The sequence below is a fragment of the Felis catus genome, chromosome A2 (assembly GCF_018350175.1).
Source record: "Felis catus isolate Fca126 chromosome A2, F.catus_Fca126_mat1.0, whole genome shotgun sequence".
Taxonomy (NCBI): domain Eukaryota; kingdom Metazoa; phylum Chordata; class Mammalia; order Carnivora; family Felidae; genus Felis; species Felis catus.
The window spans coordinates 162,712,011-162,727,960 of NC_058369.1; the positions used below are offsets into that span (position 1 = coordinate 162,712,011).

At 42.1% G+C, this 15,950-nt stretch overlaps 1 protein-coding gene across 3 annotated transcripts in view; it reads left to right on the forward strand.

The window, feature by feature from the left end:
* The first annotated feature begins 1,033 nt into the window (after positions 1 to 1,033).
* Positions 1,034 to 15,950, forward strand: part of LOC123384084 (GTPase IMAP family member 7-like) — a 54,271-nt gene continuing 39,354 nt past the window's right edge. For 2 of the 3 annotated variants that reach the window (XM_045053008.1, XM_045053009.1), the window contains exons 1-2: positions 1,034 to 1,170; positions 6,938 to 7,591. In XM_045053008.1, the coding sequence (XP_044908943.1) occupies positions 6,952 to 7,591 (640 nt within the window). In that variant the 5' untranslated portion in view covers positions 1,034 to 1,170; positions 6,938 to 6,951. Of the gene's footprint in view, positions 1,171 to 6,937; positions 7,592 to 15,014; positions 15,152 to 15,950 lie in introns of those variants that run through there. The other variant, XM_045053010.1, reaches the window with a different exon arrangement.

A 15,950-nucleotide genomic window follows, 5' to 3' on the forward strand; every position in this document is an offset into this window, starting at 1 on the left:
TGCAAATTACATAGCTGGTCCCGGTCTGTGTCTTTATTGCAAGTTGGAAAACAGTTACCTGGGGCCCTCCAGGTCATTAGTACCAATAATTAGTCTAATGCTATGGACCAATAATATAGTATTAATACAATAATTCCGAATCTAGCTGCTTCCCTCCATGGGTTGCCTCCCCATTGTCCACTACTTCCTGCCACATTTAGTTCTCTTAGTACCCACCTTCAAGTGTGAGCATCAAGTAATCCCATGTGTCAATGTAGTGAACAGAAATATATAATCAAAAACATAATTTTATGATGATGCAAGAGACAATTGGAACAGCGGGTCAACCATGAGAGGTTTGATCATCTGCCTATCATCTCAAAGTTTCCAGAGCAGGTTGGAGTGGATGCACTGGCTAAATCTGGGAATTCTACCTGTGCCTGGGTCTGGGGTAGAGGAAAGTAGGAAGGTTGTAGGCGAAAGTTTGATCTTCTCCCTGGGTGCATCTTTTCTTGTCAGGTCATGCATATTTTGGGACTTGAAAGAACAATATGAAGAAAACTAGAGAAGGTGTATGGTCATTGGAAGACTTTTTCCAGGCCACATCTTCCTTTTTTTCTCTTGGCTCCCAATGGTTTAGACTCTTGGCTTTGTACCTGAAGGCTGGTGAATTTTTAATGAGTAACTTGAGACCTTCATGAAAGACTATCATGAAACCCATATGATACAATCACTGGGAAGTATCCCAGGCTCTAAATTTGGACACATCTAGCCACACATTTGAGTTTCCGCTTCCTAGAATCACACCAGAGTCTCCCACGTCATGCAGGGAAGATGATCCAACACCATGCCTGGCTCTGTGTGCATGATTTGTGTCAAGTAATAAGGGCCTTTGGGATCCACCAGTATAACCCCAAACAACAAATATAGGTTTGGAAAATTTGGTGTGACGGCAGGCACAGGGAGAAAAAGCTTACACCTTGGTAAAACTAAAGCACTCCTCCAATTATAGGGCAATATTTCTGTCTCTTTAAAGCCAAATAGTTCCTTCACTAGCTCCACCCAATCTGAGCTTCCTGTCTCAGAGGTTTAAAGGGTGCAAACACTTTTTCCTCTCAGTTAAGCAAAAGCAGCAGCTCAAACAGCTTCTTTGGAGAACACTCGGGAACTCATCAGCTCATTCAAAAGAAGGTGAGCCTGGCCTAGGGCAATAGAGCCTGGAGGGGCAGCAGGACACAGGGCTGTGCATGGGTGTGGGTCCTGGTCTGATAGGGGACCAAATACAGTGCCAGCAGCCAAACAAACAGGATACTGCCACAGGGGTCCTGGGGGAGGAAGAGTGGGAGTAAGGAGATTGATTAGCTGACGTCCACACATCTCCTATTTATCAGGACAAACTTGCTGAACAGTGTATCTTCCATCAGTTGCTGTTATGACAGAGTGAGTGCTGCCTGACACCCCATCCATTTCCCTTAGTTGGAAACTAGTGTCCTCAAGGCAGGTCTTTAGAGCTGGAAGGCAATTTAGAGACCAGTCTGTCCCAATCCCTCTTTTTTCCTGAAAGAAAATCTGAATCCCAGACGGTGTGCGTGTGGTTTTATCAAATTCCCCGGGATACCCAGGTCACAAATGGCACAGGAAGCCTAGAATTCAGCTGGTTGTGTCCTTTCCAACATGTAAGAGAGAAATGGTATGATCGACAGTGTGACAGAGGAGGTAAGGAAGGGGTGCCATGGGGGAGATATTGAGCTATTCTATAGAAAACAAATGTGTATGAATCCCTTTGGTTGCCTTCCCTAATTCCAGGGTTGCTACCAGTTCATGTTTCTGGACAGAGAGTGATCTACCTCCCCTGGCCTCCCATGATCTATTTCTGATCCAATGTAAACAGAAATGTAGAATCAAGGACTTGAGAAGGAACCAAGAAGAGACCAGAGTGTGCAAGGGTTATGCATGAGTGTAGGGTCAGACATACTTTGCATTGGATCCCTTCTGTGCCCAAAGCCCTTTAGCGCAGTGACCTTGGGCAATGTTCTCAGCATTTCTGAGCCACATCAATCTCCTCATTTCAAAAATTAGAGTGAGGGCGCCTATCTGGCTCAGTTGGAAGAGCATGGGACTCTTGATCTCAGGCTTGTGAGTGTGAGCCTCATGCTGGGTGTAGAGATTAAATATATATACATACACTTTAAACATTAGAATACTAAAAAGTATTACATTACTAGAATACTAAAAATTTTATCACTTCATCAGTCATTATTTACATATGTATGTCTGGAAGACAAAGGTCATTAAAATATACCATAATCAGTGTTCAAAAAGCAATTAGAATTTTTAAAAAATTACCAGGTGTATTCCAATTCCCAGATCGTCTCCTAGAATTTAAAATTGAAATCAGCTCCAAATAAGGTTCATAAATTTCGATTCTTTCATATCTCTTAAGTTTAATTTGATAAATAAGTTTTCACCTTCCGTTTTTTTTTTTTTTTTGTAAATTATTTTTGGTTAAGAAATGGTTGGTCCTTTTTCCAAGAGAATTGGACAGTGTACATTTTGCTCATTAAATCCTCAAGACGTCGTATGACATGTTCTTCTAGTTTCCGTGTTTTGTATAAATTTAAATTTAAGGAGAGGCTTGATCAGACTAAGATTTGCCTGGTTATTTGGGTGGCAATATTTCATAGGTGCAGTTGTAAACGTCCATCAGAAGGCACCTTATATATTCTTCTGTCTCTTTCTGTAATGTAGCAGACAGTAATGATAGCCTAGAGTAACTTTGTTTCATTAACGGTCGCAAATTATACTATTATAATTCTATCAATCTTTCTTCACTGATTGGATGGCATAATCCTATAAAAAGAAACTTCCCCTGAATCGTACTTTCATTTCATAAGGTGTAGTTAATAAGACAAAAGGAATGCTTGATTCTTTTTTGTCCATGTTCAGACTGATGACATCATTTCCTAGCATACCCCAGAGAGAACACTTCACTTCTTTTGCGATGATGGTATTGTTATGAATTCATGAACTTCAACATATTTGATGAATTTTAATCCATTGACATTATTATTCTCATTGGTAGTCAAAATACCCCATCTCTGTCCAGTCAGCCTCTTCAAGTTGGCCCTGTAGTCCTTTCGGTAAGATCCAAACATTTTTTCTTTGAAAGTGATCTCTGCACCCAATGTGGGCTAGAACTCATGAACCTGGGATCAAGAGATGCATGCTGCATTGACAGAGCTAGCCAGGCATCCCACGGTCTGAGTAGTTTTTGATAGAATCCTCGATTTCTAGTATGACTAGATAGTGTAGGATCCACTTGCACATTTCTTGGCCCAGATCTGGAATCGGTACGTTCTGCTAAGATTCTTAATGTTTTTGGTGGGAAATGAATGGCATTTGAAGGGCACAGTATGGGCGCTAAGTGTGTTCATTGCCACTGGGCTTGTCCTTGGGCTTCAAAACTACACATGTGCACAAAAAGCTAAGAATAGGACAGGATTCCTGAAAGCAATTTAAGATTTTCTTGACGGTTTTTCCCCTATTTGGCCTTACACTATATCCCATTAGGACAATAGCCAATGAAGCAACTGCATTTTCAAGTTTCTTGGACCAATTCTTTGTGTGGTTTGTCTATTACACCAAATACTATGTATTGCATTTGCTTTTGATTTTTACTAGTTATCTGAAAATATAGTTTTTGTTGTATAATTATGTAAGCTGTTTACAGATGTTCCTCACTATCTGCAAGCAGAACGTTCCTATAAAATCCTTTATGAAACAAAATGACATAAAGGAGAGAAGCAATTACCATGAATGTACATGGAAAAAGGGTGCGCATTCCCAGATCTCCCCCAAATAACCTCCCTTATGTGTTTCTGATACTTTTAGACACAACTTGTTAACAGATGCACACATTCAATTGAGAGAAAGCCCACGTGCTCATCTGGCTCACAGCTCTGGTGGCTGGATGGTGAACCCCTGTGTGAGGTTCCCGGGGAAGGTGATTGGCAGCTGGTGTGGACAAGGGCCCACTCGGCCTCTCTATTAGCTCAACTGGCTGTGAAACAAATGCGGAACGCTGTATTCATGTTCAGCTTTTTTTTTGTACAAATGAAAAATCCTCTTTGAATTTATGTCAGCCAGCAACAGCACATACACATGTAGGCCTTTCATAAAGGAAAAGAGCTGTAATTCGAACTCTCAAAAAGAAGGAAGTACATACTTTCAAGACAAATCTATGAAATCGAAGTATATTCAAAGTAGTTTCCAGCTTCTACCCTGTCCCCCGCCTTATTCTTCCCATCCCTCTGTCAGTAACTTCTTTGGTGACAGTTCAGATGATCTGCCATTGCTTTTTCATGTGCATGAAATATATGTTGTACTTTGTACCTACAGTTCATGTTCCTCCCCACTAGAGAAATGACAGTAAACTAAATATTATTTCCTTCACTTTGCCTTTTTTTTTTTTTTTTTTTTTTTTTTTTTTTTTTTTTTTTGCTTTATGAAATATCCTGGAGATCTCTCCATCCCGGCATAGAGAGGTATTTCTTATTCCTTTCTACAGTTGGATAATACATCGCTGTGTGTATGTATCTTGGTTTATTCAATCAGACCCCTACTAGTGGGCATTTGGTAGGTTTTTGGTCTTTAATTATTACAAATAGTGACGCAGAGAATAAAATATGCCTAATCTTTTCCTGTGTTTTTGTCAGTGTAGCTCTGGGATATAAGGAAGGGGAACTTCTTCCTCTACCCTTCAACGTCTTCCAGCTGCACTAAGAATTACATTCACTTGAGGCAGATTAATAAGAGAAAAAAAAAAAGCAGTGTGCACAGATGCTCAGCAATGAAACTAAGACCAAGAGAGATGACCAAGGCAGGCAGTTTTTATACTTTTTAGGCAAAGAGACGATGCATCTGTGAGGGATTGACAAAACAAGGAAAACTTAACTTTGGGAGCATCTGTTAGGGAGGAATTCTGAAGAGACTTTGGGCTGGGGTAGTAAATTAGTAGAAAGTAGTGGGCTGTTTATACAGTCTTCTTGGCTCTAAATCTCCCATCCCTGGTGATGAGAGTGTCTCTTTACCTCCTGGACAGCAAGGGGACCTTTTACATGGGAGATTTGTTTCCTGCTTGCAGGGGGACAGAAGAGGGTCTTAGTAATCTTCCCACACAGGATGTGTCTTAAGGTACTTTTATATGAAATAGTCAGTATGTCAAAGTTGCACGTTTAGGGGTGACCTGCCCTTTACCACTACAGGCATAAATCCTAAAGTTGGGACTCACAATCCAAGAATAAATGTATATGTGATTTGTATGATATTGCTAATTTCTCCTCTGTAGGTTTTAGACTGTTTTTCTATTCAATTAGCCATGGAGAAGAGAACCTGTTTCCTCTAAACCTTTACCGACTGATTATAGCAGCACATTTTTGCACTTTTGCCAAATCTGTAAGTGGAGAAATAGTATCTCAGTGTAATCTTAATTTGTTATATTTAGTTTTTTCTTTTCCTTTGTTGGGTTTATATTTCTCTACTTTAAGTGAGTGTTCATGTATTTTTCATAGTTGAGGAGCATTGGCATTTCTTTTTTTTTTCTTTGAACTGTTTATTCCTATGTCTTGCTCCATTTTCTATTGAGCTATTGGACATTTGTCTCTGTACCTTTAGGTATTCTTTGTATAAGAAGAGAATTAACCCTCTTTGATATAGTCTGACATTCGTATTTTAATTGTCCATGGTGTTCGTTGTCTCCCATTGTATTTTAGATCTTTATGTAGTCAGATGTATGAATCCTTTTCCTTACAATCTTTCAAATCTTAGAAAGAGTTGCCCCGCCCCTAGGTTACAAAGGATTGGTCTGAGTTTCTTCTAGTATTTATGTGGATTGATTTTTAGTGTTTATATTTCTAACGTATTTAGCATGTGAATGGCATGAAGACGTGGGTGCAGTTTTGTCTTTTTCTGTGTGGTTTTGTAGTTATCCCAATGCTGGTTATTAGTCCATCTTTCTCCTCATTGCTGTGAGATGCTGCCTTAGGGAAGAGAAATGTAACACAATACAATTGAACTGGATGCTCATGAATATAGTCGACCAATTTGGTCTATTTCTGAATTGTCCATTTTTGTTTTCGGCTTCTCTATGTTCACACACTCTTCATACTGCCTTAATTATAGGGGCTAAAATATTTTGCTATCTGGTAGAGCTGGCCCTCCTTCATCGTTCTTCTCTTTGTTGACTCTACAGGCTAATTTCCTTTCTTCATTCTTCCAAATTAAGTTTACAGTCAACTATTTTAGCTGCAGAGAAAAAAAATGGAGACAAATTTTTTAAAATTTATATTTCTATAAAATCACATTCAAGAAGTATCTATTAAAACAGTGTTGAATTTGGGGTAATGTCTGTTTTGCATCAAGGTATTTTTCTTCTTAAATCTACTAAAGGGGATGTGTTGTAACAATCCATTTTCTCATATTGAACCACCCTACTATTTCTGAAATAAATCACATTTAATTGTGGGGTTTTACTTTTTAGTGTCTGACAATTTATTTGGGATTTTTGTATTAGTATTCGCAAATGAGACATGTCTGTAGCTTTATTTATTGGTGAAATCTTTGTTAGCCTTTGGGATCAATATCATACATATGTCATAGAAAGAACTGGAAAGATTTCTTTCTGTTTTAAGTCATCAGGAATAGTTGAAGAAAAGTTAAGTGAGATCCCCATGAAGCCATCTGGACCTGGTAGTCTTTTGTAGGGGAACTCTTTAACTACTTTATTGTTTCTTCCATGGTGATTGAATTGTTTCATCTTTTCGTCTTTATGGGACCAACATGGATAGTACACTACTGCAGGTTTTCATGGAGAAACACAAAGGAGATAAGAGGAATGTGATGGTTTCCACTTACCTTCGTTGACTCTTTTTCTTCTCCTTCTCTTTTTTACATCCCACAGCCACTGGTAGTGACATGGCACACCCTCAGGACAACACTCTGAGGATTGTTTTGGTGGGGAAAACTGGAAGTGGGAAGAGCGCAACGGCAAACACCATCCTGGGGAGTAGAGTCTTTGAGTCTAGAATTGCTCCCTATACTGTCACTGCCAAGTGTCAAAAAGCATCCAAGGAATGGAAGGGGAGGAAACTTGTTGTTGTTGACACCCCAGGGCTCTTTGACACCAAGGAGACCCTGGATACCACGTGCAGGGAAATCAGCCAGTGTGTCCTCTACTCCTGCCCTGGGCCCCACGCCATCATCTTGGTCCTCCAGGTGGGCCTCTACAGGGAAGAAGAGCAGACAACTGTGGCGTTGATCAAGGCTGTCTTTGGGAAGCCAGCTTTGAAGCACATGATTGTGTTGTTCACTCGCAAAGATGACTTGGAGGAGAAGAGCCTGAGTGACTTCTTGGCAGATTCAGATTTGAAGCTAAGAAACATCATCAGTGAGTGTGGGAACCGCTGCTGTGCCTTCAACAACAGAGCCTCAGAGGCGGAGAAGGAAGCTCAAGTGCAGGAGCTGGTGGAGCTGATAGAGGAGATGGTGCAGAGCAACGGAGGGGCTTACTTTACCGATGCCATTTACAAGATGCCATTTACACCTGAGAGGTTGTGTAGGTACATGGGCCCAGGGTCATGAATCATGTGGGGGGGAAAGTCTTGGGATTTGTCCTCATTGGGAGAGGCCCAGATAGTCTCGCATGATGCTGTTCTGTAGGAGGCATTGAATTGAGACAATCTGGGACTTCTTATCCGTAAAGATACTGAGGCACATGGGGATTGTGGTTTTTTTGGGGTCTGTTTGTGTTTGGGTTTTCTCCAAGACATAGATCTTGATCGAGGCAGAATCAGGCCCACACACTTTTCCACTGACTGATTTTCATATACTAAGGAAACATTTTTGCTGATTAAGAGAAAATAGTCCTTTTGTGCGGTGTTGGTATTCTGTAAGAGTGAGGGATTGATTGTTGCTGCTGGGACAGGGCCTGCTTTTACCTCTGACCCCCCAGCTCATTGCGCCCTGACAGTCTGCCTGTTTGCCTTCAGAGTTCAGGAGGCCTTAACCCCACTCCCAGGCCTTAAATTCCTGTGTGTCTCTTTAAAAGAAACAATGTTAGGTTTTGTTTTGGTGTTGTATAATTGTTTCCTAAAAGAGAATTCTTTAGAGGACTGAAATCTAAATTCTGAGAAAGCCACAAGCTCTCTCTCATCAGGGAGACCCAGGGTCTATCTGGGCCAGTAATGTGGTGAGAATGAGGAAGAATGTAGTCGAGAAGATTTGCCCTGTTCACACCGTGCCACAGAAGGGGAGACCTCTGGGTTTCTCAGAGGATGGGACATGAAAGCAGGCAGGGGCAAGGTGGAGGGGACATACTGGATACCTAGCACTGCATGACAGGTCGTCCAAACTGCAGTTGAAACTGCTGAGACATGGATTGTGTGGTAGCTCCTGGAGTCCAAATTCAAGATGCCAGCAGAGGCGTGCGCTCTCTGAAGCCTCAAGGGGGAGAATTTACTTGCTTCTTCCTGGGCTCTGCTGGCAGCTGGCCATCTTGGTGCTCTTTGGCTGGAAATAGGCCACCACTCTCTTTCCTCACTCATTTCATTACAAGGAGCAAGGAGAAACAAGGCCGCACCTTCCACATTGTTCTCATAATTCTCCTCAGCTAAATATTCAAGTTCATCACTTACATGGTCTACTCTCCACCCAGCAGCCCACCTCAGTTTAGCCCACCTCCCTCCCCCTGCCCCCTGCCATTTTATAGCAAGTGACATCATCCCTCCAATGTCCAGCAGCGTGGTCCCCACCTTCTCTGGGACCTCATCAGAAAGTAACCTGGATGTTCATCCTACCACCGACATCCTCTTAGGCCTTTCTTTTTATCACTTAGCTCAGAATTCTTCGAGCCTCCATGCATTACTCAATTTCAAAACGACTGGTAATTACCAGAGCAGGACCCTACTTCTTGGCCTTAAAATCTATATTAGTTCCCCCAGGAGCTGCTGTAACAAATGACCACAAACTGTTGCTTAAAGAGCAGAAACTTACTGTCTCATTGTTATGGCTACTGTCTCTCTGGCACAGGCTACAAGTGCCAAACCGAGACGTTCCCAGGGTCATACTCTCCATGAAGGCTCTGGGAAAGTATCCTTCTTAGTATGCGTCTTAGCTTCTGGTGCTGGCTGTCGTGCTTTGTTCTTTGCCTTCTAGATGCCTCACTCCAATCTCTGCCTCTTTTGTCACATGGTGTTCTCTGTGTGTAAACTTCCCTCACTGTGAATGAAACGATTCCAGGCATTGGAGTAGGGCTCAACCTTAACTTCATGACATGACATCACAGAGACCGTGCTCCAAAGTAGGTCACATTCTCAGGTATCAGGAGTTAGGACTTCTTTAGGAGGACACAATTCAACTTAAGATGGATGATAAGAGAGGGACAGTGTGTGCAGTGTGAGGGTACAGTACCCCTGATCTCTTCCTCTCCAGTCCTAGTTGCAGTTACCAGGTTAAGCCCATTGGGATAGTTTTCTTAGGTCTTTGCTTCTTGGAAATCTTCTACTGCCTAGGGCTTAAAATCCACATTCCTTGGCCTGGTATTTAACAGTCATTATAATCCATCTCAACTCCTCTTCCAAGAATGAGATTCTTTTAGATATCATTATTCCCGTTAATATCCGTTTTACACTTTTGTAAGGAATGAATGTGATAATGATATAGAGGTCAGTGCCTGGCACACAGTAGGCCCTCAGTAAAGGCTGGTAATGATTCCTGCACTCCAAATTGTTAGCTGTTCTCTGCCTGTGTCGAGTGTTATTTCCACCTCCAAGGCTTGGATCATGCTGTTTCTCCCTCTCTTTCTTATCCGCAGTTTTTAAAAAAAGCAAACTCATGACTCCTGGGCAAGTATAAACACATCAAAGATTTTGCTCAACTCATGGCTTAACTAGACAACCAGTATGATTCTATAATTGGTTCAATTTCCTTTGGGTGGTTCAATCAATTAAGCATCTGACTCTTGATCTCAGCTCAGGTCTTGACCTTAGGGTCTTGAGTTTGGGCTCCATGCTGGGTGTGAAACCTAGTTAAAAACAAACAAATAAGCAAAGAATAAAACAAAAAACTCAAACAAACAGAAACACAAAGCTCATTTGAAATCGAATGTTCATGTGTTCAAGAGAGTAGTAACATGTAAGTTTTGAGTTCTATATTCCACCAGACAGCAAATTCGCTGAGTATCTCCAAGGCAGAGATGTGCAAAAATCCTCTCTCTCCTTAAAGTGTTGTTAAATATCACAGCTGATCATCAAGCACAGCACCACACAGAACAATAGAACACTCCAGTAATCTGTCTTGCCTATTTCTAAATTTTGGATCATTTTCGTAGCGTTCTCTACTTTGTCATCATAAACAGTCTCCAACAAGTATTGTTGATCCTAGAAGATTGTTTTTACTATGCATGGCCTGATCATTTATACAGATGCAGCAAGAATCTTAATTAACCGGAAAAGCCTCCTTGAGTTTGCTTGGGAAATCTAGAGCCTAATCATATTAAGCAACTATCAATTCCAAAGGATAAACTTCTTTTGGAAATTTTCAAAATGAGTTTTGAATCAGACTTTTCAAAGCCCCTGCCATTCTTCTATCCTAGGAGTAGGAAACCAAGGCCCAAACACTTTCTCCAGTAAACTTTGCATGCTGTACCCATAAATCTCAGGGATTTTCCCTCTTCCTGAGGTCTCCAAAATTTGCCTGGGTTTCTGGACTACCTGGGAGTGGACTTCCTTACTCCCAGTGATTGGGATTCTGGAAGCCAGACATCATATTAGTTTTCTTACGAAGGTTTTGGAGACATTACCTCCACATGTAACACAAACAATTGCTCCTCAGCAGTGGCCTGATGGTCTTTGTTTAAACAATAATCACTCTCACATATCACACTGTACATATGGTCTTGCTGCAGAATCGATTTTTCCAATGGTATCTTTGTAAACAAGAGGACAGATTTTTATTAAACCTATGCAAATGGTTCTATCATCATGAAAGTGAATGAAACTTAGTAGAAGCATTTGTTTCTGAATTTTGAGGGTAGGTGAAGATGAGGTAATGTTTAAAGACGGTTGTTGTGGGTTTGCAAATACACAGTCTACTAATTCGTTTAAGGAGAAAGAAATAAGGTTTCCACACATAGCCATACAAGTAGAACATCAAACAGAACACATCAATATTCCAAACAAATAACCACAATGGCACATCTTGAATCGGTTCACTCAGTCCTATGTCATTACTTCTCACTCTGCTGGATCTTGAGTCAGTCGTCTGATTTCATGAGGTACATATGCTTCCAGACTGAGAGTCGCAGTAGTCCTGTCTTTGCTCACTGGCAGAGTCTGAGCATTGAGTCAGTGCTGCCATCTTGCAAACCTGCTCTGAAGAGTCTCTTTGAGGCAACAGTGGTTCAGAGCACGTCCTACAGTTTTTCCCCTGAAGCTCCAAGAGTGTAACCCTCTGGTGAAGACACAAATTCTGAGTGGTCACTTTTGGTAGATCTTTGGAGAAGCCTTAGGAGGAAGCAGAGACCTGTTTGAGAACAGCACTGAATGGTTGTGGTTCATAACCGAATATAACATCATGAAAGACAGTAAAAGGCTCTTTGGGGGCATGGTCCTTATTTCATGAGGGTTTGGTCAATGTTTCCTTTGAGGGATTCAGCCCCAAGTGCACTGTCACACCTAACACCTATATCTCTTTTGTGACATGGCTGCCATTAGCCTGCAAGAGGCAGCTCTTCTTGCACATCCGTGGAGCCAGAAGACAATTTCATTAAAGCCATGTGAGTGCAGGGGTATAGATAATCCAGATCCCTTATCCTGGTAGACAGGCTGTGGAGGTGCTGAGTCTTCCTTTTCATGCAGTGCCCTTTGGGGGTGGAATGAGTGGGGAGAAACCAGGAAACCTTGAGTGATATCCACGTAAAAGAGATTTTTACAAAGTGGAAGTGACTAGTTTTATGTGGCACCAAGAGAGAAGGCTCCAGAATCCCTAACCCCCAACATGATCGTATTTGGGGATAACGTAAGTGGGTTTCCATGAGTTCATGAATAGGGGTCCTCTTGAGGGGATTAGTGCCCTTGTAAGAAGAGATAGCAGAGAGTTGCTTCCTCGCTCCATCATGTATGGACACGGTGAGACAGTGCCATTCGCAAATCAGGAAGTGAGCCTTTCCCAGGGAAACAAGTTGGCTGGCACATTGGGCTTGAGTTGCCCAGTCTCCAGAACTGTGAGAGATTAACTCCTGTTGTTCCTGCTCCCAGGCTGTGGTATTATGGCAGTCCACGCTGACTAAGACAGCATCTATGATGTGTAGATGAGCCTCAGGATGGTAATCTATGAGACTAACATTGAGGGTTGAATTATTACTACTAACTAATACCTATTGATTAGTATGGTTTGAGTACCACTTCATGTCTACAAATTTATCTGGTTTCACAATGACTGTCTGAAGTAAGTATTCCATTTTAAAAATTAGGGGAGTGAGTTGCAGAGAGGTTAACTCACCCAAATGTGGCAGGCTGAATGGTGGCCCCCAAAAGATCGCCACACTCTAATCCCAAGAGTCTGTGAATGTTACCTTATTCCATAAGCATCTTTGCAGGTGTGATTAAGTTAATGACTTTGAGATGGGGAGATTATTCCGGATTATCTGGGTGGGCCCCAGATGTAATCAGAAAGGTCCTTCTAAGGAGAGGCAAGAAGGCAATGTGATGAAGGCATCAGAGATTGATGTGATGTGGCCCCAAGCCCAGGACATCTGGCAGCTTCTAGAAGGTGTAAGAGGCAAGGGATGGATTCTCTCCTAGAGCCTCCAGAAAGAACCAGCTCTGCAAGACCTTGATTTTATCTCCATAAGACTAATTCCATGCTCTTGTCCTCCATAACTGTAGAAGATGAAGTGTATATTGTTTTCAGCTACTAATGTTTTGGGAATTTGTTATGGAGGCAATAGGAATCGGATCCCCCAAGGTTCCAAAGACGATATGTAGAAGAAACAGGACAATGGGGGAATGATTCTTTTAAACTACTGTTATTATTTCTGCACTATTTTAATGAGTTGAGCTTTGAGATTATCTAGATCTGAGCAGCAGAAAACACCCTGAGCCCCACAAGAAGACTCCGTTAGAATTCAAAGAATGTCTCTTAATGACCCCACACCTTTTGAAAATTCATTATATCCACATTTCTGTGTGTGTGTGAAATGGAAAGAATCAAAGGAGAACATAAAAAAGGAAGCTTTGGCTTTGTCCACATTTATCTCTCTGCTTCTGACTATGTGGAAGGAGCAAGATCCTGGGTGAAAGTTGTGTTTCCAGGGTTGCAGGAGGAGACAAGCGGTGGAGAGGCCTGTGGCTCACAGCATAGGTGTAAGTGGAAGGAAGCCCTCAATGATCAGAAGCGTGGCTAAATGAACAATTCAGATATGGGGCTACACTGCTTCTATCCAGAATCTTGTAGAAGGAGATCACTCCTAACTTAGGGCTCAGGATGGGACTGACGGGGGCCACATGCTCCTTTTTGACCAATGATCACAAGGCTGTTACCATTTCAGACCCGCATCTGATTTCTTGTGGCATCCATGGATTCTGTGTCAACTCATCTCCTGTTCCCTCTAGGGAACTTAACAGCGTACCTGAGCATAATACCTGGAGAAGCAATTAGCTGACCATGAAAACATCCAAGGACAAGTTTCCCTCAAGGAATATGTAGCTTGAAATGAAACTAGGAAATGGTATAGACATTTTGAGCAGGAAATATGATTCTAGCTCTCCTCTAGACTTTTATGTATGCAGCCTCATCAAGACCAAGTTCATGGGTATGTGACCCGTGCGGTTGCACAGGGCCCTGTACTTAGAAGGGTTTACTGTTCTATTGATGTCATCTTGAAATTCTTAATTTTTTTTGTTTGTTTTTGACAAAGGGCCTGGCATATTCTTTTTGTGCCAGACTTTGCAAATTACATAGCTGGTCCCGGTCTGTGTCTTTATTGCAAGTTGGAAAACAGTTACCTGGGGCCCTCCAGGTCATTAGTACCAATAATTAGTCTAATGCTATGGACCAATAATATAGTATTAATACAATAATTCCGAATCTAGCTGCTTCCCTCCATGGGTTGCCTCCCCATTGTCCACTACTTCCTGCCACATTTAGTTCTCTTAGTACCCACCTTCAAGTGTGAGCATCAAGTAATCCCATGTGTCAATGTAGTGAACAGAAATATATAATCAAAAACATAATTTTATGATGATGCAAGAGACAATTGGAACAGCGGGTCAACCATGAGAGGTTTGATCATCTGCCTATCATCTCAAAGTTTCCAGAGCAGGTTGGAGTGGATGCACTGGCTAAATCTGGGAATTCTACCTGTGCCTGGGTCTGGGGTAGAGGAAAGTAGGAAGGTTGTAGGCGAAAGTTTGATCTTCTCCCTGGGTGCATCTTTTCTTGTCAGGTCATGCATATTTTGGGACTTGAAAGAACAATATGAAGAAAACTAGAGAAGGTGTATGGTCATTGGAAGACTTTTTCCAGGCCACATCTTCCTTTTTTTCTCTTGGCTCCCAATGGTTTAGACTCTTGGCTTTGTACCTGAAGGCTGGTGAATTTTTAATGAGTAACTTGAGACCTTCATGAAAGACTATCATGAAACCCATATGATACAATCACTGGGAAGTATCCCAGGCTCTAAATTTGGACACATCTAGCCACACATTTGAGTTTCCGCTTCCTAGAATCACACCAGAGTCTCCCACGTCATGCAGGGAAGATGATCCAACACCATGCCTGGCTCTGTGTGCATGATTTGTGTCAAGTAATAAGGGCCTTTGGGATCCACCAGTATAACCCCAAACAACAAATATAGGTTTGGAAAATTTGGTGTGACGGCAGGCACAGGGAGAAAAAGCTTACACCTTGGTAAAACTAAAGCACTCCTCCAATTATAGGGCAATATTTCTGTCTCTTTAAAGCCAAATAGTTCCTTCACTAGCTCCACCCAATCTGAGCTTCCTGTCTCAGAGGTTTAAAGGGTGCAAACACTTTTTCCTCTCAGTTAAGCAAAAGCAGCAGCTCAAACAGCTTCTTTGGAGAACACTCGGGAACTCATCAGCTCATTCAAAAGAAGGTGAGCCTGGCCTAGGGCAATAGAGCCTGGAGGGGCAGCAGGACACAGGGCTGTGCATGGGTGTGGGTCCTGGTCTGATAGGGGACCAAATACAGTGCCAGCAGCCAAACAAACAGGATACTGCCACAGGGGTCCTGGGGGAGGAAGAGTGGGAGTAAGGAGATTGATTAGCTGACGTCCACACATCTCCTATTTATCAGGACAAACTTGCTGAACAGTGTATCTTCCATCAGTTGCTGTCATGACAGAGTGAGTGCTGCCTGACACCCCATCCATTTCCCTTAGTTGGAAACTAGTGTCCTCAAGGCAGGTCTTTAGAGCTGGAAGGCAATTTAGAGACCAGTCTGTCCCAATCCCTCTTTTTTCCTGAAAGAAAATCTGAATCCCAGACGGTGTGCGTGTGGTTTTATCAAATTCCCCGGGATACCCAGGTCACAAATGGCACAGGAAGCCTAGAATTCAGCTGGTTGTGTCCTTTCCAACATGTAAGAGAGAAATGGTATGATCGACAGTGTGACAGAGGAGGTAAGGAAGGGGTGCCATGGGGGAGATATTGAGCTATTCTATAGAAAACAAATGTGTATGAATCCCTTTGGTTGCCTTCCCTAATTCCAGGGTTGCTACCAGTTCATGTTTCTGGACAGAGAGTGATCTACCTCCCCTGGCCTCCCATGATCTATTTCTGATCCAATGTAAACAGAAATGTAGAATCAAGGACTTGAGAAGGAACCAAGAAGAGACCAGAGTGTGCAAGGGTTATGCATGAGTGTAGGGTCAGACATACTTTGCATTGGATCCC